This window comes from Rhipicephalus sanguineus, chromosome 11 (genome assembly GCF_013339695.2).
Source record: "Rhipicephalus sanguineus isolate Rsan-2018 chromosome 11, BIME_Rsan_1.4, whole genome shotgun sequence".
In the NCBI taxonomy this organism is placed as follows: Eukaryota; Metazoa; Arthropoda; class Arachnida; order Ixodida; family Ixodidae; genus Rhipicephalus; species Rhipicephalus sanguineus.
The window spans coordinates 21145638-21170252 of NC_051186.1; the positions used below are offsets into that span (position 1 = coordinate 21145638).

The window sequence follows — 24615 nt, forward strand, 5'->3', positions numbered from 1 at the left end:
TTTTGCGATGTGGAAGGCCTCGATCACTTCCCTGGTCACCTGATCTCTGTGACTGGAAAGTATTTCAGTCTCAGAGAACAGCGGGGAGCAGCCACACTCCGAACAATGCCGCCTTATGTGTGAGTAAGCATTATTAGCTAATGCTCTCTTGTGCTCCGTCAACCTTGTATTTATGCACCGGCCAGTTTGGCCGATGTACATCTTCCCGCATGACATGAGCAAACAGTAGGGGTGTGCGAATATCAAAATTTTCGAATACGAATCGAATACGAATATCCACCTTCGAATATCGAATCGAATATCGAATATCAAAGGAAAAATGCCTCCACAGTAACAATATTTTATTTAACATGTAGCTATTTGAAAAAAAAAAAAACATTAACAGCCTGACTGGCAGCACAACATACACACTGCTATCTCCAGAACCAGGCTAGCACAATGCACATCACAACACAAGCAAGTATCACGGCACAATGAAAGTAATGACTACATGTTATTGTGAAGAAATATGAGTTGCGCCACATGATCAGGCAGCAGGCGCTCCCTTCTAACAGAGACAACCCCCCCCCCCCCCCGCCACTGAAAAGGCACGCTCGCTTGGAACAGAAGTGGCTGGTATAGTGAAATACATGGGGCAAAGCTTTGCCAGACTGGGGTATCTGAAGGTGCCTACAGTCCGCCACCAGTCACATGGGTCACTGTCTTTCTTCAGAAGTGGTCCCACATAGTGAACGAGTGGTAGTGCGGCACGTTACGGCCGCATAATATTGGAAATGTACGGTTACATGATCACCAACAGCGCTGCACGTCGGAGATGCACCAGCAATAAATCATACGCATTGCGGCACTCGTCGCAGGCAGATATCGTGGCTCCGTGTACTTACGATGTTTATCGCTCCTCTCGGCAACGTGTTTAGCTATACGAACACAGCAGAAATGTGGAAGACGAGTTATTTTATACATGATAATCGAATCGCATATTCGAATTTTTCGCATATTCGAAGTTATCGAATATTCGAAACTTTTCGAATACACGATTTTCGAATTGAATACGAATATTTCGAATGTAATATTCGACGAATATTCGAAACTTTCGAATATTCGCACACCCCTAGCAAACAGTATACTACTGCAGTCCTGCACTCAACAAACGAAACAACGTGCTTGACAGAGCACCGAAAACTATCCTTTTTTGTTGATCGCCTCCTATCCAGCCTCGCGCAGATTTTTCCTAGTCTGTTAGGAGCAGAAAAAACAACATGTATTTCATATCGGCTGCCTACATTTTTCAGATTATGCGATATACTGTGTGCATAGGGTATTGAGACACATTTCTTTTTTTTTTTTCAGAATTCCTATCTTTTTGAGGCTGCTCCATAGACACACCACTGCGCACATGACGAACCAACTTCTGTGCTGATCTGCACAGAACATGTTCTTCGTAACCCGCACTACCTAATCTATCTATTGTTTATTGAAACTGTCATTAATTTGGTGGGGACAAGATTTTGCCAAGGCAGCACGGAGGCATGAGTAGGCTATGCCTCCGTGTAGTAGGTAATCTTGTCCCCACCAAATTAATGACAGTTTCAATAAACAATAGATAGATTAGGTAGTGCGGGTTACGAAGAACATGTTCTGTGCAGATCAGCACAGAAGTTGGTTCGTCATGTGCGCAGTGGTGTGTCTATGGAGCAGCCTCAAAAAGATAGGAATTCTGAAAAAAAGAAAAAGAAATGTGTCTCAATACCCTATGCACACAGTATATCGCATAATCTGAAAAATGTAGGCAGCCGATATGAAATACATGTTGTTTTTTCTGCTCCTAACAGACTAGGAAAAATCTGCGCGAGGCTGGATAGGAGGCGATCAACAAAAAAGGATACTTTTCGGTGCTCTGTCAAGCACGTTTTTTCGTTTGTTGAGTGCAGGACTGCAGTAGTATACTGTTTGCTCATGTCACGCGGGAAGATGTACATCGGCCAAACTGGCCGGTGCATAAATACAAGGTTGACGGAGCACAAGAGAGCATTAGCTAATAATGCTTACTCACACATAAGGCGGCATTGTTCGGAGCGTGGCTGCTCCCCGCTGTTCTCTGAGACTGAAATACTTTCCAGTCACAGAGATCAGGTGACCAGGGAAGTGATCGAGGCCTTCCACATCGCAAAAAGAAAAGATTACTGCATTAGCCAAGCATCGATAACTTTGAGCGATTGCGAAGTGTGCTTTTTAGAAAATATGATGTAGCTTGAACGTCATTGTAGCACGTGGTACGCCGTCTTGTTGTATATTAACCATGTTTTTCTGCGAAATTGATTTATTATTTATTTATTTATATAAACTAGTTGAGAGTGCAGCGGTGTCCCGTTCGTTCCTTTTGTGTCTGTCGTCGTGCGCTGCTTCAAATTTAACCATGATTAAGTGTATATGTGGTCAGGAGGCAGCTGGAATTTCGTGTAAAGAAGACGAGTTTAGCCTTGGAGTGATTTAGCTTCATTAGCCATGATGAACACCAAGAACACCAAGCGCATGAGGAGCAGAAAGAAACGACTGTATAATATCGCTAAGAGCCTTCGCACATCATCTTCATGGCAGAATTAAAATGCTATCTTAAAACATATTGCTCAGCTTTAGGCCAAGCAAACGACAAATATTTCTCTAATGACCTTCCTGAACTACTTAAAAACAATCCAGCTAAGTTTTGGAAAGTAATAAGCCCCAACCACGAATCTAATGATATCTGCTTACACAGCAGCAGTAGTGTTCCTCTTCCAAATAGCGAGTGTTCATCTGCTTTTAAAGTTCCGTATTCACGAAGGAGGACACTTCAAGCGTACCTTAGGTTTCTGATTTCAGCTACCAATACATGGAACCTATAGAAATCACATTGGAGGGACTATCATCACTCATAAATAACCTTAAGATGTCTTCTTGTGGCATAGATGGTATAAACTAAAAAATATTACAAAATGCAGTAACAGTGTCAAGTGAAATTCTTCTTCACATATTTAAGCAGTGACTCGCGACTGGCCTCCTTCCTACAGACTGGAAAATGGCAAAAATCATACCGGTATTTTAATCATCGTGTGAAAAATACCGACCAATCTCCTTGACATGCATTTCTTGCAAGTTACTGGAACACATTATCGCCTCGCAGATTTACAGACACCTTAAGACTAACAAGTTCTTTTTTTCATAATCAGCATGGTTTCAGAAAGGGCCTATCGTGCGAGACACAGTTGCTTGAATTTGTTACAGACCTACACACTAACTTGAACAACAACCAACAAACTGACTGCTTTTTTCTGGACTTTTCAAAGGTGTTTGATCGCTTCGCACACTGTCGCCTTATTTCAAAATTTTCAGCTCTTCAGTTGGACTGTCTCACTTTATCATGGCTCCGGAACTTTCTTTCTAATCGTTACCAGTTCACCATTGCAAATAACTTCTCGTCCTCCTTAACTGAAGTAACTTCTGGTGTACCACAAGGAAGCATCTTCGGTCCTTTACTCTTTCTCATCTTTATTAACGATCTTCCACATAACGTGTCTTCCACTATAAGAATATTTGCTGACGACTGCATTGTCTATCGCACAATAGTTAATACAGACGACCATCTGGTTCTTCAGCATGATCTAGAACCAATTAGTAACTGGTGTAGTAAATGGCTAATGACATTGAATACGTCAAAATGTAATGTCATTTACTCGGAAGCCTACACCTTCCCTACATTCATACAATATCAATAAAGACACTGTTGCAATCGCTACACAATATAAGTATCTAGGCATTATATTCACTACAAATCTTTCTTGGTCAGAACACATCACCTCCGTTTCAGCCAAAGCCTCCCAATCTTTGGGTTACTTGCGACGAAAATTAAGAAATGCTCCTTCGATTGTTCGCAAATTAGCATACCTTACTCTCGTCGCCCTCAACTCGAGTATGCTTCTCCTATTTCGTCCCCTCACCAGAAATACCTTACTGACATGTTGGAATGAATTCAGAACAGGGCAAGCCGCTTCATTTATAACGAATACAGCTATCAGTCTAGCATCTCACAAATCAAACTTAACCTTTCATTGTAATCTTTGAGTACTCGACGTGACATTGCCTTGCTGACACTGTTTCACAAATTCATTCATTCATCTCGAAACACTAGCATGCTTGAAAAGACCCTACTCCACGTCACACAAGCTTCATAATCACTTTAGCTATACCCACATTTAAGGATCAACACGTGCATTCAACTGCTCTGCGCTTCCACGTGCAGTCTGATGTTGGAATTCCCTGCCAGATAGCATCGCATGTCTGACAGACATTGATGCATTTCGTGACTCATTGACCAGTTATCTGGCCAACGAGGTGTAAAAATATTTGCCATTATCGCAGTGTGCTCTCTGTGTTGTAACCTTCTTGCAATTTCTTATTGTATAGCACCGTAGTGTCGCTTTTCTTTTTTTTCTATTCGAACCCTAGTACTGTAAGATTTCAATTGTGCTTGACTCGATGAATATTTCCTTATTATATGTTTTATCTTTGCTAGTGTTGTTGATTTTCTTTTGTTACCATTGCTGATGAACTAATTAATTATTTTGTTTTGCTCTTCTTATTATGTGATCTACATGACCACTGTTCATGAACTTTTTGTTATGTAACTACTATGGAAGTCCACTTTTTCATACTGCCCCCCTTACACAATGCCTCAATGGAGGCCTGTAAGGTATTTTTAAATAAAACTAAATAAATAAAATAAAATTGATGGGACTTAAAGCTAACTTTTCACATCGGTGGGCCCAGGCGTGGTGAAGAATGAAACGATGTGGCCACTTTGGGCGTATCCCCCTGTGGAAAAGGAAAATCATTCCTGGTGTAAGCAGCCAGAACCACCTTGAGAGCAGCCTGACAATAGAGCGAGAGGGGGGACGAACAATAGTCCTTGTTGAGTGCTAGTCATGGTATTGTGTGCGCCCTGCGTATCTTTGTCGACAATACTAGCTCTTCTTGTGTAACGTCATAAGGGACCTCTGTCTACATCATACTTGTGCCAATGTCACGAGGTGCTGAAAATCCAAATAAGAACTCACGTTTACTTTAAACCCAAATTAAGATATCTTAAAAAAAACATTCGCCACTAATAATCGGTCAGAAGTACCCACTTATACAGGACAGTCAAACAACACAGACATCTCAAGGTTTCGATTTTGGTGTCAGGGGCCCTTTAAGTAAGCCACGGGCAAAGTTACGCCACAGTACTGTCTGTCATCAGAGATGAACACAAAGTCAGACACACCTTAACCCTTTGAGTGCTAAGTGTACTTTGCAAAGTGCAACAAATTCAATTTTTCTTTAATGCATTTGAAATCTTTTAAATGAAATGCTGTTTGCTGGCAATATCTTAAAAGTTTAAATTTTTTTTAACTTGTACAAGCTGTCAGACATGTAAATAATTGATTCTAATTGGGGTAACTAGTGTACTTCAAGCAATATGAGCAGCACTCCTTGTAACCTGTCCCTTCTAACCAACGCTGATGTCTCATAAAAAGCAGTTTGTAAGTTTTTTGAATTTCTGAATTAAAAAAAAAAAACATGCAGCCTTTTTGCACCATGAAGGAACAAGATAAGTAAGCTGCACTAACAATAAGTCAGCTTTGCCACACCATGTCTCGCATAAATGTTTTGTATTAGTAACCTCTGAGTTGATGGTACACCCACTCTAATTATGGTTCACATTCATGACTTCTGTTGGCCATTAGTAAGACTACAGCATGGCACTTCGAATGGTTCAAGGTCCTTTTTCATATTCAGGAGCCGCCATTTGTCACACCATGTAGCACCACATTAACACTGCGCTACATAATACATCCTTCTCATGCGAAGATTTTATAAACTCGTGATGAATGAATACGGTAATTGGCAATAAACATGTGCAATATATCTTTTCTGCAGCATTGCATCAGTATAACACAGCAAGAACACAATTTCAAACCTTGCAGAAATAATGCTCACCATTGCTGACCCATTTTAAGCTCGATAAGCTACAATTTGCCACTTCTAAAATAATAGCTATATGCATTATGAATAAGTTTTTTTGCTCTAGGGGAAAATTTAAATAAAACAACAAATGCTTATGTTATTATGACAATTACAAAATGGTCGTTAATGACTGGCCATTTCACATTAAAAGTGCAATTCATGTCACCTATGCCTGCGCTACTGCTGCGCATCTAAAATAAAAGCCCCCGCTTGTAAAATGATGCAATATTCATGGCAGTTTATTACCAAATTTGGGGTGTATCTTAGGCTGCCAAAGTGAGCTACGAGAGCATGCAATACCTTTTGACATTCCTTGAGTTGCATGCAAAGGCGTTTGCAGAAATTTAGGAAGTAGGTCGATGCTACTACCTCCAAAGCATGCCTGTTGCCACAGTGAGGGACAGTTCTATAAAAATGGTTCAAAGCTGCATCGCCGGGCTTTACACTACTACCATCCCTATCTAAGCACAGCTTGCGGTCAATGCAGTCTTCGTAACTTCGGAGAAATCATTACATCACCAAAGCAGCAGATCAATGTCTTTCTCATAGAAAGAGTGCCATGAAGAAGTCATAAAGCATCCACTGACTGCGTGCTTAGAGGGCCTGGTGGCAATGCATCTTGCAAATTTCCCGAGCTACTTCTCTGTGCAAATATACCTTGCTCCTCTTGGGCCATAGCCCAATGATTTCATCTTGATGGCGAGGTGTTTCATGCATTTAGCACTGCAGTTGTTGCCTGCATTGTTTCATTCATGGTGCTGGCAGCAGTGCTGTCACAGGGGTTTTTTGGGGGGAGAGGGGAACACATGCCTAGTACAATACTTGCAACAACCCTGGTTGGCAGTGGAGAACCTTTGTAAAGACCATTCCACATGCCAGTCATGAGGCATATGAACACTGGTACTTGTATAATGCTTTGCTGAATTGGAAGTTTGTTTAAAAAATAAATAACAGGTGTGAATAAATAACATTTCACAGTTCTGCATCTGTACGTCTTCACATTTGTCAAAAGTGATAATTCGGGCTTCTGGATTTATAGATGTCCGCATCTCATAGAGAGAGATATAAACTGGTATGCTGTCAAGCTTCTCACTAACATAAATGTGAATATGGGAAATTTATATGAAGGAATAAGCTACCTTTTATCTTCAATGCCAAAAGACATAAGAAACTGGGTGTGTTATGCTGTCTGTGTCATCATAGGTGTTATCTTGGATATTTTTATAGCATTAAAAAGATTGAGCAGAAATGTGTGCAGCTGAATAAAATGCGTGGCCTCCACATTCGCCAAGCAGCTTCCTCTGAAAAGTATTTTTACATATTCAAGGATGCTTGTGGCAGTCTCAGTTGGTCTACTCTTGTTCACAATGCTTCTGCAAAAGCAAAAAATATATTGCTTTCTTTTTTTTAGAACAGCTCATAAATCTTTGAACCAGTTTTAACATTTCCTGTGATTTTTGCATTACGTACTTGTGGTAAGGCACCAAGATTATAGGCTGAAGGGGTCTGTAGGCATTTGACACAACTTGTGCAAGAAAAGAGCTTCCAAGGCTTCTCAGAAAATACACATCGCTAGCATTAAGAGATATCTGCCAGGTTCCCTGTGAAGGCTTGTGCTAGAATTAATATTAAATTGTGAAGTCTGATATGGTATTATAATTCTTGCACAAATCATGCAGTCATACGCAAGGAAGTTCATTTGAACAGGCACATGCATACAAGACTGGCTATCACTTATATAAGGTAGGATGACGAAGGGTGCAAGCAATGATCCCTGTGATACTCCAGGTGGCATTTCACCTGCAATGCATTGGGTTTAAGTAATGCAAAAAATAAAGCAAGGTGTGTTTGTATATTTGCAAGATTGTGGGCGACTTCCATGGTATGCAGTCCTATTTTTACTTCAATTTCATGTGACGACTACGTGGAACGTCCCATGAAACACAAACCCTCCATAAAACACCTTAGAACGTATAGAGGTTTTGTGTTGCATGGGTTGTGGCCAGGTAGGTTTTTTACTTGCCTTCAAGTATGCATGATGGCTTGTTGCATAAGGGTGGGTTGCAGAAAGAAAAAAAAAAAAACCACGTCGAGGGGCTACGTCAAATTCTCAGAAAAATATGGTTGGCGGACGATGGCGAGAACCTGGCTTTCGGCGAGTCTTATTCGCATATCATAACATTGCGCGTGCCTTCAAAGCTTCACCGCATTACACATGTATTGCGATGAAATGCGAAAAAAAAAAAAGAAAGAAAATGGCAGGAGCAGAGCTCTTTTTCTGAAGGGCACACGAGAAAATTTTCGTTTTTGTTCGAACCTTATTTTGCTCATAGGTGATATCCTGGCGCCAGCGTTTCTTTTTTTTTTTCTCTCTCTTAATGATCGCGCATCATCTTATATATATAATCAAAAATATACGAACGGCCGAAAGCTTCGCGTGTTTTAAGGAGCACAATGACGTTTCGAAGATCTTCATATTGCATCGCATGTCCCCATTCACAGTGCGTAGCAATAATTCTAAGCCAGTGCTGGGCCGTCAGCTGAAGCTAATTAATGCTGAAGTGACGACCGCGACGTAGGGAATGACATTCTTCGATACCAGCTTTCTGAGCAGCGTCAAGGCTTGCACAAATCCGTCATCCCGTCGTTTTAACTGCATATATGGCTTTGTCAACATCGATACTTACGTCGTTGCAAACAGATCAACGCAACTTTCGGCAGAGGAGGGCATGGTCGATAAAGGCGCGCGCACTAACGTTGCTTGAAGCATCTACAGTTTCGCGTGCATGCGATCCATCGTAGAGGGCTTTCCTGCATCACATCGTCCCAGAGCCCACTTTTCCTTTGCTTTGCCACGTCTGCATATATCGTTGCTGACTCGCAAGAAATCCGTCATCCTGCTGTCGTGTTGTTTTTCACTGCAGGCTGTGTCCGCTTCAATGCGTCCTGAACGAGTCGGCTTTCGGTAGCGAGAACTTGTGTGCGCACAGCGTCTCACGAAGCACATCTCTCGCGTGTATCCGATTCATCGTAGGGCGTTTACTATGGTCGCGTCGTCCCAGCACTTTGCGTTTGCACCAGAGAACACCCATACACTTAGAGAAGGGAAACTGTACGTACAGCGCGCACACAGCCGTCGCTGTTTCCACTTATACGAAAGTACGGGGACTGGCAGCCGCCCGACACAATTAGGCCGGCCAAAATGCATAGCCCCAGAGAGCGCCGTGGCGCGGTGCATTGTGGGTGGGTTTATTCGCTCGCCTTTGTAAATGCGCGCCCCGGCCTTCCCACACTGTGCGCATAATCGAGACGTCCCCATTCTCCTCCGAAAGGGCCACCACGCATTTGTGCTTCCTTCGTTGAGCCGCATGATCAGGAAATCACACGTATAAAATTAAGCCGGGTTTCGTCCGATCGGCGCCATCGTACTATGGTTCTATGGTGGCATAATCGTACGAATCCGGCCATAACTGTGCGTTGCTCGCTAACGCCATCTCTCGGATGGTGTCCGGAGGCGTCCTTCCTCGATGACTGTATGTGCCAAGATAAACCAGTGTGCCAAACGTCCTACCATGCGCGATAAACTATTATAGTCCCCATTCGTTACCGCTGAGCTTGGTCGACGATCGCCCAGGGAAAGTGCCGCTGTCACTTCTCCCATTGCTATTCCCCGGACATGGCTCTCGCATTTGCTCTGGTTTAAGGAAAATACGAGGTAAGGCTCGCTTTCCTCCGCCTGACTTGCTTTCGAAAGTTGCTCGTAGTCGATCTTTCGAGTTGCACATGATCCTATCGTCGCTTCGTAATCTGGTGTATGGGCTACGATCAAACCTCTTGCGGCGAACGTATTTCGTGGTTTCTACTAGGCGGCGCTTGTTCTTTTCTTGTTTTCTAGGCTTCTTCCTGTGCTTTTGCGGCCGTCCGTGGTGTCCGTGGGTCCGTGGTCGTGCATAGATAGTGGCATAGTCGCACGACTTTATCGGATGATAACCCGATATATTGCGCCCACCCAAGCCTCTTTTGCACCACCCTCTTGAGCCACGTATTTTTCTCATGCGCGATGATTGAACCTGAAAATCGCAGGATTAGTTTCGCTTTTTCCCTTATCGATTGGGGGCGATCTGTAAGAAACGTGTTTGTCGTAAACACAGGTGTGAACGCGGTAGAAAGCTTTTGATGTGGCACCCCGTTGACATCCGCGGCTACCACAACGTTTAGGTTGACAGCTTACACGAAGGGCTTTCCGTCATACGTCAGTGTGTGGCTACAGCATGCATTGAATCTCAATTTTTGCTTGAAAGGCTTGCTCGAGGCCCGTGTACTTGAATGTAGGTGCACGCTGAAGAATTCCAGCTGGTCGAAGCTCTCCTCCACGGCGTCCCTAATGACCACATCGTGGTTTTGGAGCCTTAAACTCCAACAGTTATTATCATCGTTATTACTCTTAAAGCCGGCAATAAAAAAGGTTACAGGCTACTTATTCCTCCATATGTAAAACTGTAGGGGTGCCGAGAGCCGAACAGTAGGACCTAACACTCCACATTGTCAGTCAGTAACACAGTGCACTTGTATGGTGAAATCTCGCGTATGAATTTTTTGGAACGTGAAATAACTGAAATTCGTCTGACCCACAACAAAGCACAATCCCACTCAGTGAAGCATTCTTCTTCTTGGTGGTTACTTTCCAAGGTCTCTGTCGGCATGGCTTCTACACCATCAACTGCCTCAAACACTGGCTGCTCACCCCTCACTGCGAATCAACAGTTATCGCGCCTGCCTTTCCAGGGCCAAAAATCATTCACATTTATTTCTCGGCAGATATCTGTGAAAAAAAAAATGGCAACGTAAATAAGGAAAGATGATATACTAGCAGCATTCTGTGCAGCCTACTCTGCTGGCTGCAAGAAACATAGACAGTTCGATGATACCACTTCGTAAAGTGTACTTGAGCCTTTTTTGGGTCTCAGTGTGTAGGGCATATCAGACACTACAGCCACCAGTAAGGTTGAGAGCTGGGCTAGTTGGTGATTGATCATTATACCTATATTCTTTGGACGGGGACAAAAGGAACAGGAAGGACACGACACTCGCTACAAGTGTGAGTGTCGTGTCCTTTTTGTCCCCGTCCAAAGTGTGCTACCTAACCATATAGCTATAATGACTACAGCCACCCTTGGGCACCAAGATTGAGCCAGTTTGTGTGCACATCTACTGCTAAAAGAGTGGCACTACAATCACTCTTCACTAGTTCTGGTTTGTCCTGTTTGTGGCACTGCTTTTGTGTGTCGAATTTCCAATTGTTGTTTTGATGGGGCTGAAATCCAAAATCAGTGGTGTGCGTAAATGTATACAGTATGACTTTCAACATGTGGTCTGCTAACCCCTGGCTTCCACAAGCCCTTATTTCCACTACTAAAGGCTCACTTTGGAATAATATCAAATAAGAAAATGTCATTTAGTGGTGGAAATGAGGGCATGTTAAAGCCTCGGATATCTTTGAACTTGTGAGGCTCCTGTGTTGCAAGTTGTACTGAACGTGACTGTACAGTACTCACGGATTGAAATGTGACAATTTAGAGCCAAGTAATGCACGTAGTGTTGTTTCCACCATCTTCAGTTCATCAGCATAATTCCAACGTGCTTACATCACATTTAGTGGACGGTTTCGTAGCGACATGACATGGTTATCGGCAGCATTTGTGAGTCGTCATACTGAAAGTTTGGTACTTGCGTTTCAGTCCGTGAGTGCTGTACATAAACGAATGGGGCAGAAATCAATATACAGATTCTTGCTGCTGGATCTGTCGTAGCTGAGACATTGCTTTTATAAGGATGATTAGTTGCAAAGGTTGATTCAAGCGTAATGACATTGTTTGCAGTGGGGCATGGTGGTTGCTCCTCGCGCCCCAGACGGGCTGCAAGGAAGGTGATGGGTGTTGCTACGGAAACGAGGCAGCCCTCCGGATGCCCCCATGCGAGTCCCTGGGCATCACCACTGTAGAGCACGTCATGGGGGTGGGTGCATCGTCGCCAGACCCTCCCCAGGTACATCCTTTTAGGTGGCACTGGATATGTTTCACAGAAATTGAGCTAGTAGGCGAGAATTTGTTGTGGAAGGCACAAGAGCCGACTATCAACTGAAACAGGCCGCTGTGTTACTCAGAGATTAATTGGAGGATCACCGTCTAGTCATTTGTGACATGGTTGCGATTGTAAATGCACACCAAAGTACCGTGAATGCGCACTGTTTTTAATGAAATCAGATGTGTCTAATGGTTGAGGCTTGGCATATTAATATACCAGTAGCAGAAGTGCATATGTAAGCCAGCCTTTGATGCACAAAGAAATTAAATGCCTCGTGCAAGCCCACAAATATGCCTGGTTGAACCTGCCGCTTGTGAGCAGGTCTCTTGTGCCCATGGTTGCACCTTCTTCGACATTGCACACAAAATGAAATCAGTAAAAGCAGCTCACTGTGGCTGTGAGTAATTAGCATTGTGGTTTTCATGAGGTTGTGTCGTGCAAGGCCATGAACTGATGTGTATAGACAGTAGAGTACCTGTCGTTATTATACATGCTCTCATAGGAACCACATTGAAGTTGACGTTAATCAACCAATTCAAATTAGCAAGTGCAGCTGACCTCGGCATTGACCCTTCATACATGTGCAAAGGTTCAACATGACTTGTATATTTCATAGATACAGACATGAACTGTCAAGTGTAATTCAGAACTGCAAGCTCCTTCTGGCGCATGCAGTGCAAGCATTCTGCTTCTGCATAAATTCTCTGCTTGTGCAGCTGAATAAAACAAACTTGATTGCTTTTGAAAAGAAGTCTTTAATCAATGCTTGGAGCAAATGTTTTATGCTCGACACATGGGGCCGATTTGTTTTGGATGTGCGAACATCAGTAATTTTTTGTGCAAATTGAATAGCATTTGGCATTGCAATCAAGTTCAGTTGAAGAATGTGAATGTCTGAATATTAATTTCAGTTAAAGAGAAACATGTTAACGAAATGTTGCTGTTGTGCTGAGCCCATACTGGTAGTACTCACAAACCACACTAATGTTAGACACCTTGGCTTATCTCTATTTCACTGGAACAATCAAAAGGCTATTCGCCTAGACCAAAGAACCAGAGCCAAGTCAGCTCTGTAGCGGCTTTTGCTGTGCAGTTTAGGCATGATCCTACAAACACTGTCATGTGTTGCAAACAATGCTGTTTTGTTCTATGGGCAGTTGCCGTCCCCGTTCATTATTGCTTAGAAAGGTGCTGAATAGCATTAGTGCCTGTTCCTCACGGCATCGTTTCTTCAGTTTTCTTGTCTAGTGTGGATCGTAACAACACTTATTTGTCTGTATGCTCCACTTCTGCTTATGGCCTGATGTACGGGGTGGCAGCACTTAATAAGAATGATAATAATTTGTCTGAGTGATTTCGCTGCAGGGAAGAGGCATCAGTTGTAGAGCAAGCACTCTGGTCAATACGTTCCAGCTGGTCAGAGGAATGCCTCGTCAGTCTGTGTTTCCTCATTTTAGGGGACGACGATGTCCTGTGCGTGGCTTTTCTCCTGTCCTCAGTTGGTTGAATGAATTAAGTCCAGACTGGAATGTCAAACAACAGGCACATCTTCACATCACATTATTTGTGCATGCTTTCAAATCTAGCCACCATTTATTGCTTTGATTGCTCCGGTACTGCAGCTGCACAAACCGCACCACACTACTCTAACACACAAAGACTACTATATTTTTCCGAAATATGGCAATCCAAAGCGTATGCTTCGCCTTTCAGGAACGAAAGTAGTTTACTGTTTGTCTCACTATTGGAAGGGGCATCATGGCACACATGATAAGCCAAGTCAAGCTAGATTGTGCTGCCACAGTGGCCATCATCCGTGCTGGTCACTTCTCACAAAGTTGGTACCTACTTGTCATGTGATGACTGATCATTGCTTGCAGTAACTGTACGGCTTGGTTCACAGTGTGGCTGTGGTGCAGGATCCATGTCTCGATCTGTGACATACTTTTCTTTACCACGTGCATGTACAAAAGTACATGACTACGATAAAGGTTCACGCACATTTTGGTGCCAGCTGCGCAGACAGCAGCCCACGATCAATTCTTTTTCTTCGTCGTCTGCTGATCTCGGACATTCTCCGTGGCTTCAAAAGTGGTGCCATCTAGTTTTAGACAATGTAGCTTCTGCACTGGCCTCTTGAAGACTTTGCCCTCCTGTAATTGCACTAAACAGGCATGCACAACTCCATCGGTTCCTGGGTACACCTCTTGAACCTGTGCTAGTGACCAGAATAACTTGGTCCACAATTACGATGTCACCGACCTTTTAATTTTGTCAGTGATGCATGGGTGAGCGATGAGCAGATGGTAGTCACAGCAAATATTCATGTTTCCATTGCTTCCAGAAGTCATTCATCATTTTCTGTCGATGTTGAAAGCGCCGCTGATAGTCGTTGCCATCGTTGTCGTTGCCATTGATAGTCGTTGACAGCCATCGTGGCTGGCTACTTGACCTGACAATAAACGAAAGAAGGGAATTTTAAGAGCTCGTTTGATATAATGAAGCCAAGGAAGGTGCAGGGGAGGCTATTTGTACTTTTTTTAAACTGTATTGTAGTAATTACGATATAAATGTGAAGAAAGTAAAGTGGACGAAAACACAACTTGCCGCCTTCGGATAATGCGCCTGATGCTGTACCAGTGGAGCTACGGCAGCGGTCGTCCACTTTATCGGGTGCATGCAGACCTAGGAATGCCACTACCTGTGGTCTTTTCGTCCGCTTTACTTTCTTCACGTCGTAATTACTAGGACGCAGTTAAAGCAGTACAGTTAATGTCCCCTGCGCCTTCCTTGGCTTCATGGTGTGTTGGTTTTCATTAAGGTTGACCTGACGCTGTCATTCCTTTTGGTAGTGTCGTCAGTTGCTGGCTGACTAGGAAGCGTGCTGTTGTGGGGGGTTCACTGGCCTGATTATCACAATACATTAGTGGCTCTGAATTGAGCACCGCTTCAGTTGAAAATTCTTCTGTGCACACACAGCTTCCACCTAAAACTTTTTGGAGTGCCATTGTTCCCACCATGGGGTCGCTACGACTATGAACTTCCGCTGAATTCTTTGATTCGCAGTGTAAGCCTGGAAGTTGTCTTGTCCAAGTACTTTCCATATTTTTTGTAGCTCCTGAGGCGTTCTCTTAATGGTAAAGGCATTGTCAGAGTGATTCTTGCAATGAAGTGCCGGAGTACCAACAAGAAAGCAGGTAAAGGCATATCCAAGACCCGTTCCAGAGGCAATGCTCTTGTGAAAACTATGAAATGCAAACGGGAAAAGTACGATGTACATTTTGCTATGGGAGCTCTCGGATGACTTAGCATGCAATGGTCCGGTGAGGTCCATTACAATATAGCCAGTGGGTTTGATGGCATTATGCTTTCTGCCATGTATAGGGTCGTGCACTCTAGTGTTGAATTCCAATGGCAGAGTCGGAGCAGCCGATGGACTCTGTGAGCAAGCACTCGACTCTGGCGTAGAGCAATGCCTCCAAATCCGCGATTGGAACACAACCCGCACCGCCGGAGCAAGCATGGGAGCAAGAAGGAAGCGGAAGTGTTTGAGTTGCCCAGAATACCTTGCGCATAGTTATTCCATTCTGCTAATTCCGCTGTCGAATTCCCGCTCGTACGCGGCAGTTTCAGTGTCGCTGTCAAATCACTCGTGCAGGAACTGGAGTTTTCTGACTCTGAGCTGGTCGCTATCGATCAGCGGAAGCAATGCTGCACGATTTGCCCAGACGTCCATGTCGTCCACCATTACTGTCACAACACGCGACAGCGGCAGCGCCCCCAAGCAGGCAAATGTGTTAAAGGAAGTACGTCATGCCGAGTTCCGGTAAACTCAGCCGATTTTGGCGGAGCAACTTTTCCTGCTCCACAGAGTGACTCCCGCTTTGAATCCACTCCGACTCTCCCATTGGAACGCTTGACTCCCGCCCTCACTCTGCCATTGGAACACACTTGCTCCAAAAGAAGCAGAAAAACTTGCTCCGACTTCGCCATTGGAATTCAACATAGGTTGAAGTGTGGCCGCACCCCGTGGAGCATCTGCTGGCCCCAAGTGTCTTCAGAACTGAATAATCTGTGACTGCGTCATCAGTGACTGCACTTTTGTTTGCAGTGGTTGTGATGAACAGCAGTTCCGTTCCAACACAATACTTCACAAATGTCCAATCACTATCAACATTGATAATAACCACACAGTTTCATTCGCAGCAGTTGCTTCCTTTTGCAACTTGTTGCTTCCTAGCAGTAGTTTCCTTTTGACTCAGTGCAACATACAGCTCAATGCTCTACTGTTCACTGCAACTGCTGCGAATGAAACCATGTGGTTCTTATTGATGCGATTGTCAGTGGTGATCGGACTTTTGTGAAGTACTGTGTTGGAACGAAACTACTGTTTGCCACAACCACTGCAAACAAAATTGCAGTCAATGTTGACGCAATCATGGATTGCACAGTTCTGAAGATACTTTGGTCTTGCAGTGTCATGTGTGGCGGTGAATGCATGAATAATGGCTTTAAAGTCACTGATAGGCACGGAGGGCTCCTGTTGTACCTGTGAAGTTCTTGCTCATGTCTATTATGATGTAACCATAGGCGTGCACATGAGGGGTGGGTACACCCCCCCTGTTTGTCTAGAGGGGCGCGCCAATTCTGCCCCATAACTTTACTTTGTTAGACATTTCTTGTCATTTTTAATGTGCAGGGTTATGGCCACACATGTTTTTTGAGGATAATGGCAGCTGGCAACCCCTGATGTTGCATTCAAAGAACTGTTTACTTCTCACATCATGACATGTACCTCCAGAAAGCCATGAGAAGGTGGTCATAGCTTCATTTTCATTTTTTCACCTGTTGTCCAAAAATTAAAATTTGTGTTTTCTATCGGATTCGACCAACAGGGGGGGCTGCGGTGAAACCCCCTGGACGCACGTGTATGGATGTAACCCTACACCTTCGTTTCTGTTGGGCACTTTTGTTTTTTTGAGTCGCAAATTTGGGGCACTCTGCCAATTATGCAGTCAGATATGCTCAAATTAATGAGGCTGTGGCGGCCTCAGCCAGTCACCCTTTCCCATCTTTGACTGTCGGTGAAATCTTATCGCGTTCCGTGCGGGAAAGGGAAGGGGTGCGCAATGGAGCCGTAGAGGCTGTACTATCACGAAAATAAAATTTCAGTTGTTGCTTGTTCTTCAGGGATGCACTCCTTGCTTCTGTCTGCTGATTCCCAGCCACGCTCATGTCCTGCACAACAAGACTTTACTGCCGCTAAATAACCCAAACAGCTGCTGGGCCAGAATACAGGGTGTTCCAAGAAATGTGTCCAGTATTTCTTAAAAATCACAGAAAGGAGGTATCTGCGTGCTACCTGCGGTGTTACCTTTACTGCGGGAGAGGGCATTTTGAGATGCGTACAAACATTAATTACGGCAGCAATTATAGAAATTAAGAAAATTAACTTTTTAACCAGTGGAAATAAGTGGTAGAGTCAAATGGGCGAATGGAAGCTCTTCCTGAGAATAGCCCATAGCCGCTTTGAAATTTCTGAAAGGCAGCCACTGGTAATCACCGCGGAGCGATGAAATCTGGCTAATTTTGCTGGCGATACCGAAACCTACGCACCAAAAAGCGCGTCTCCCATTCACTGCGGAAACGCCCTCAGTGACGACACTGTTTCCCTCGCACGAGGAGGGGGGGGGGGGGAGTATAAGCGAGCGCCGTTATCATCCGTTGATCTAGATACTTCGTTTCGTGTCAATGCTTTCCTGCCGCATGGTCGATCGACGCGAGAAATGTGTTACTGCTAGGATTCTAAGCAGCATGGATTGCGATTGCGCGTTCACTAAAAAATTGTTTGAGAAGTGGAGAGAAGCCGGACATAATGGTTGTTTCATGACCAGCTGCCGTCAGCGTTAGTTTTTTTTCGCACCCGTGAGTTACATTAGAAAGGAAAATGCCGTGAATCAAAGTGAATAGGTTTTCCGAAAATGTCCTTCGTCATTTTCTGCGCTATGGCGCATATGGCGCTTCAGAATATTTGGTCGTGGAAGCTTTGGCGTAATGAGTGCGTCAAAGTTATTTATTTTTTCATCACTGCTTATTGATGCAAGAACGTAAACAAGTGTGGCTCAGCTGTACATTGCACATGAAGGAACAAAGCTTACATTAAGCGCTTGAAGTGTTTTCCTTCGGCAACAATACACATTTGTGCACGACGCTGCACATCATGCACAGACCTTAAAAGCATGGCTTCCGGCACATTGGCATTCGCAGTCCTTATTCTCTGCTTGAGTTCGTCGATGTTAGCAGGCTCCGACCAGTACACCTGATTTTTGACAAACCCCCAGAGGAAAAAATCCAGGGGGGACAAGTCTGGTGATCTTGCTGGCGAAGCTATTGGGCCGCCGCGTCCTATGCACTGCTTGGGAAAGTTCTTATCAAGAAATTCGATGGCACATGAAGATGCGTGAGGTGGGGCTCCGTCTTGCTGAAACCACACTTTCATAAGTGTGTTCAGAGGCAGTTCGCTCACAGACTCGGACACAACACCACTGAGTATGTGCTCGGAGTAATTTTTGCTGGTCAGTGTTCCTTCAACAAAGTATGGGCCGATTATACGGCCTTGAAAAATGCCACACCATACGTTTGCTGACCAGCGCACCTGATGTTTGTGTTCTCGCAGCCAGTGGGGATTTTCATTGCACCAATAATGGGCGTTATGCAAGTTACTTCTCCACTTCGACAGAATTTTGCTTCGTCTGTCCACAGCACATTGTTCAGAAATTCGGGATTTTCATCGCACTGTATGAGGCACCAGTTGCTGAAGTCCAGACGCTGCCGGTGGTCGTGCTCGGACAATTCCTGATGTAATGAAACGTGGTACGGATGATACTTGTACTTGGACAGTGTCCTCCAAACTTTCGACGAAGTCACGCCAGTTGCCTGGGCCATTTTCCGGACGCTGGCTTCAGGATTCAGGGAAACGAAGGCGAGCAGATAAAATTCCAAAGTCTCAATTCACAGCAGCATCATTGTGCCTTCTGCCTCGACGCACGTTTACAGATCCAGTGACATAGAAACGCTCGAATGTTCTTTTAAATACCTTGTGCGATGGAATGGGACTGTCTGGGTGCCGAATACAATACATTCTTGTCGCTAACTGCACATTGCCCTGGGCTTGTACATAATCGATCACCATGTCCACGTATTCGGCTCTGGAATACGTGCCACGCATGGCAGCCGCCGTCCTCGAAATCAAAAGGACACAGACACAAGTCCGCAACTGCAGTGGCGTCCGTCTGCATCCGCCAGTTCGCTTACGTCATGCATTTCCCAAAGGCAAGCATGTGCGGCTCGCTCAGCAACAAAACGAAGTATCTAGATCAACGGATGATAACGGCGCTCGCTTATCCTCCCCCCCCCCCGTGCGAGGGAAACAGTGTTTTCACTGAGGGCGTTTCCGCAGCGAATGGCAGACGCGCTTTTTGGTGCGTAGGTTTCGGTATCGCCAGCAAAATTAGCCAGATTTCATCGCTCCGCGGTGATTACCAGTGGCCGCCTTTCCAAAATTTCAAAGCGGCTATGGGCTATTCTCAGGAAGGGCTTCCATTCGCCCATTTGACTCTACCACTTATTTCCACTGGTTAAAAAATTAATTTTCTTAATTTCTATAATTACTGCCATAATTATTGTTTGTATGCATCTCAAAATACCCTCTCCCACAGTAAAGGTAACGTCGCAGATAGCACGCAGATACCTCCTTTCTGTGATTTTTAAAAAAATACTGGACACATTTCTTGAAACACCCTGTATAAGTCCATACTTTTCCGAAATAATGAGAGCAGAATTAAGGAGGTTTTGCTTTATTTCCTCCATGCATGCAAGATGTGGTCAAGTCTTTGTGTCATTCTAGTGCACTCAAGGTTACAAAATGGCTGACTGGTGGGGCACTGTTCAGAACTCCTCCTGGTTGGCCATTTACATTCTTGTGGGGGCCATATTGACGGTACCCCAAGCAGCAAGTCCCAGTGAAGGCTAGACTATACGCCGTTTCACACATCAGGTGCAATGCTGTGAAGGCTAGTGAGACTTCTTGCAGTAGATGCATTTGCATTAAGAATAGTTCAGTGTTTTTACCACCCAGAAGAAAGTTTTCTTTTTGTTTTTAAGCTGAGTAATAATGAAGACATTTAGTGCCTTGCAAATAAACCAATCTCATTATACGGTTGTTACTATACAGCTTGATTGCTTGGCGTTTTGTTGTTTTGTTTTTTGGGTATTTCATTTGCAGGCTGTCGCGACGTGTCTCACGGAGGCTTGTGCGAGCGTTTACGATGACAAAAACCGAGAACGAGACGTGAGGAGTCATACATTTTGCCGACCAAGCTTCTTGCATAGCTTCTACAGCGTTGCACCTGGTGTGCGAAATGGAGTATAGTTGGTGATACTTTAATGGCGTTTCAAATGCGATGCATTTCTTAGCGAACTTCTGCGATTTTGAGCATATCTGTCTGTCTGTCTGTCTGTCTGTCTGTCTGTCTGCCTGCCTGCCTGCCTGCCTGCCTGCCTGCCTGCCTGCCTGCCTGCCTGCCTACCTGCCCGTCCGTCCGCCCGCCCGCCCGCCCGCCTACGACTTTGTGCTCTGCTGGCCGTTTCATTAATGGGGTGTATACCAAAATTGGTATGGTATAACATGAGGGTATGACGAACATAAATGACTGGTCATAACATGAAAATCATGACATATATGTCATGTACAGCATGATGCGTATGACATGGTCTCGGGGAGCTCCCTGCTGTTTTAATTAAATGGATATATATCAAAACTGGTATGACAAAATATTTTTGTATGATGAATATTCAGGAGGGGTGGTAACATGAAAATCATGACATGCATGTCATGTACTCCATGACAAACCTGCGATGCTCATGGTGTGCCCACAGCTGTTTCGCTAGCTTCACATGTACCAAATTTGGTATTGTGTGACGTGACTGCATGACGAACATAAATGACAGGTGGTAACATGAAAATCATCATATGCATGTCATGTAGAACATGATTTACATGCCTCACTCGTGCGCTCGTGGCCAGTTCGCTAGCTTGACATACACCAAAACTGGTATTATGTGACGTGACTGTATGACGAACATAAATCACAAGTGGTAACATGACAATCATCACATCCATGTAATGTAGGGCATGATTTACATGCCACACTCATGGTGCGCTCGCGGCCGGTTCGCTCGCTTGACATACACCAAAATTGGTATTACGTGACGTGATTGTATGACGAACGTGTAAATGGCAGGTGGTAACATGACAATCACGACATGCATGTCATGTAGGTCAACATTTACATTCCATGCTCATGGTGCGCTCACGGCTGGTTCGCTCGCTTGACATACACCAAAACTGGTATTGCGTGGTGTGACTGTATGACAAGCATAAATGACGGGTGGTAACGTGACAATCGTGAAATGCATGTCACGTACGGCATGATTTACATTCCAGACTCACAGTGCGCTCGCTACCGGTTCGTCAGCTTGACATACACCAAAACTGGTATTGCGTGACGTCATTGTATGACACACATAAACGACAGGTGGTAACATGAAAATCATGATATGCATGTCACGTTGGGCATGATTTACATGCCGCACTCATGGTGCGCTCGCAGCCGGTTCGCTAGCTTGACATACACCAAAACTGATATTGCGTGACGTGACTGTATGGCGAACATAAAGGACAGGGGGGAACATAAATATCATGGCATGCATGTCATGTAAGTAGTGATGCAGAACTATCGATGGTACTATCGATACTATCGATAGCTGAGTCACTATCAGACTATCGATGGTAAAAAAATACTATCGATAGCACTATCGATAGTAGGTACTATCGATAGTATAAAATCAACAGTGCGATTAACTCATTGCAGCATAAACTTGGTTCCCTGCACGCGTGGTACATACTGGAGCCGGAAGAGCAGGCTGAGGGGCAAGAAAGTTGACATGCTTGTGTCCCACCAGAGTGCTTTGCTGACACATGATCATAAAAGTCAAACTATTCAGCTGTAGCAGAAAGGAAGACGTTACATGTGCTGGAACTGCACGGCTTCAACTTTTTATTGCATTTTATGATTTCAAAAAAAAAATTATCAAGACCTAAGTTTGTGATTCTTGGATGTGGGCGCGAAAAGACACGGACGAAGGGAAGAAAGTACACACACACACTTAGCACCAGTGTGTGTGTACTTTCTCCCTTCGTCCGTCTCTTTTCACGCCCACATCCGAGAAGCATGACAGACCAACATGCCCTCATCGCTACTCTCGTCTGAGTTTGTGAATTGTAAGGTGTAACTGGCTGCGTTTGAATATGAATTTATTGATAAACATATTCTGCCATTTCCACTGTGGATATAATTTATTTCTCTCGCCCAAAATTGCTCATAAATTAAGCGAAGCTGAGAGTAGGCTATCGCAAATATTTTGGCAATATGGCGAGCAAGCAACAGCGTCATTATTCGCACCACTGTATATAGTTTGTCACGTGATTATGAATGCTGCAGAAAGACTGGGAAATACGAAGCTCTTTATTTGGGCAAAGTGCCCGGAAAATCAAAACTCAAAATACAAGCGATACACACTGCGCACTGATAGCGGCGAGAGCAGTCGTCGGCAGTTGAGTAATCTGATCATCGGTGGAACGCTTCGTCTTTTATGCACCAGTCATCAAACCTTCCAGCGTTATCGCTGTGCTTGCGTAAGCTCTCGAATTAACTTGCCTATTCGCGTCCGGCACGTAATCTTGACAAAATGATCTCAAACAATCGCGAAGCTTCTCAAACATTGCGGCACGGTCTGCGTCAAACGCTGCGAACAGTATTTGTGGGTCAAACCGGAATACATCAAAACAGAGCAATAAACACGCGTGGCAGTAATATCGCTAGTAATATTATCGATGGTACTACAGATTGGACTTTCGATAGTTTGTCGATAGTAGTGCTATCGATAGTTTAAAAAAGACTATCGATGGTATCCATAGTCAATTTATCGTTAGTTCTGCATCACTACATGTAAGACATGATTTACATGACACTGACTTGGTGCACTTCCGGCTGTTTTGTTAACTGGATATATACCAAAATTGGTATGGCATGACATCAATGTGTGAGGAATATAAATGACAGGTTATGCAATATATGTACCAGAATATATTTTTCATTAGCATGGTATATACCATATTGTAAATGTCTGCATGCATGCATGACAAGCATGCGATATGTGGTGGACTACATGCCGTGACATGAATGACTTCATTTGCCCCAAACACAAACAAGGCAATGTATGCAGCTCTTTGCTGGCTGCTTCACATTACATCGATTCCCACAGTGCATGGGATCTGCCGGATTTTTATATTTCGAATATGCTTAGAACATCACCATGGGCATGGCCGTGATAGCATTTCTGGCTGAGGTTTATGCCCCCGTGTATGTATGTATGTGTGTGCCAGTATCAAAACACAATAGGTGTCAATATATTTCTGGCTGAGGGGGAGGCTGTGACCGCCCTCGATCAAACACACAGCCTGTGGCTAAGGCAAGAATCACTTTTTCTTTCTTATCTGCCCACTGTGAGGGCTGCAGTTTGTAATATTTAATCGTGTAGACAACTGTACCCCATTGTGACCAGGATTGAGCGATTGTGCTGTGCACTGCAGGCTCCTCCCGACATGGGGCGCAAGAAGAGGGCACCCCTGCTGACGCTACGCAAGCGGCTGGCACGTCGCCGGTGGAGAGCCAGCAAGGGCTTTGACCATGCGCAAGTGTTCAACGATTTCCTCAACTCAGCTGGCTGGACTGTGCGAGAGGTGAGCTCTCTTGGGCAGCAGTCAGTACACCAGAGTTCATACAAGCGAATACAAAACATTTTTGTGTGTTGCCTTGCACAAGCCCACAAGAAATGCACAATTGAGGATGCGAACAGGGTGTTTACATTTGCAGCTTACATTTTGCTGATGTCAGTGGAACTCTTGGACCTTTCTTGATTCTCTTAATTCGTGGTGTGGCAACCGCATAATGACAGACAGGACTGGTGGCATTGCAGTGTGTTTTGTGTCGTCACACCCAGAGTATCCCCTGCAGATTTGTCCGTGGAGAGGTCTGGGTTTCAGAATGGAGTTTGCCTCTGAATGTCCTGCCGCTCAGTGAGACGGCAAGTTTTAGCAAGGCAGCCACTCGCTGCCACTGCAGCACCAGTGCTCGAGCTCTAAGGCACACCCATTCTGCTGCCCAAGGCTACCTGGATGAGTGCAGGATTTTATGAAGAGGTACTCTTGAGTATTACAACACTCGCTACTCGCCCAGCAGCATTTGAGGGGACAATTTCAGTTCACCACCGTCGACAACAAGAGTAAGACATGACATAGTGGCTGATTGTTTTCTTGCACTCCATTGACACAGCTGCTCTCTCAAATTGAAAGAAAATGTTACTATGAAG

General features: G+C 44.4%; 1 protein-coding gene across 1 annotated transcript in view; it reads left to right on the forward strand.

Moving 5' to 3' along the window:
- The first annotated feature begins 9639 nt into the window (after window positions 1-9639).
- The window catches only part of LOC119373816 (BTB/POZ domain-containing protein 7), a 59043-nt gene continuing 44067 nt past the window's right edge, over window positions 9640-24615 (forward strand). Inside the window, exons 1-3 of the mRNA XM_037643879.2 lie at window positions 9640-9754; window positions 11919-12084; window positions 23837-23986. Coding sequence (XP_037499807.1) covers window positions 12004-12084; window positions 23837-23986 — 231 coding nt within the window. The 5' untranslated portion in view covers window positions 9640-9754; window positions 11919-12003. The remainder of the gene's footprint in view (window positions 9755-11918; window positions 12085-23836; window positions 23987-24615) is intronic.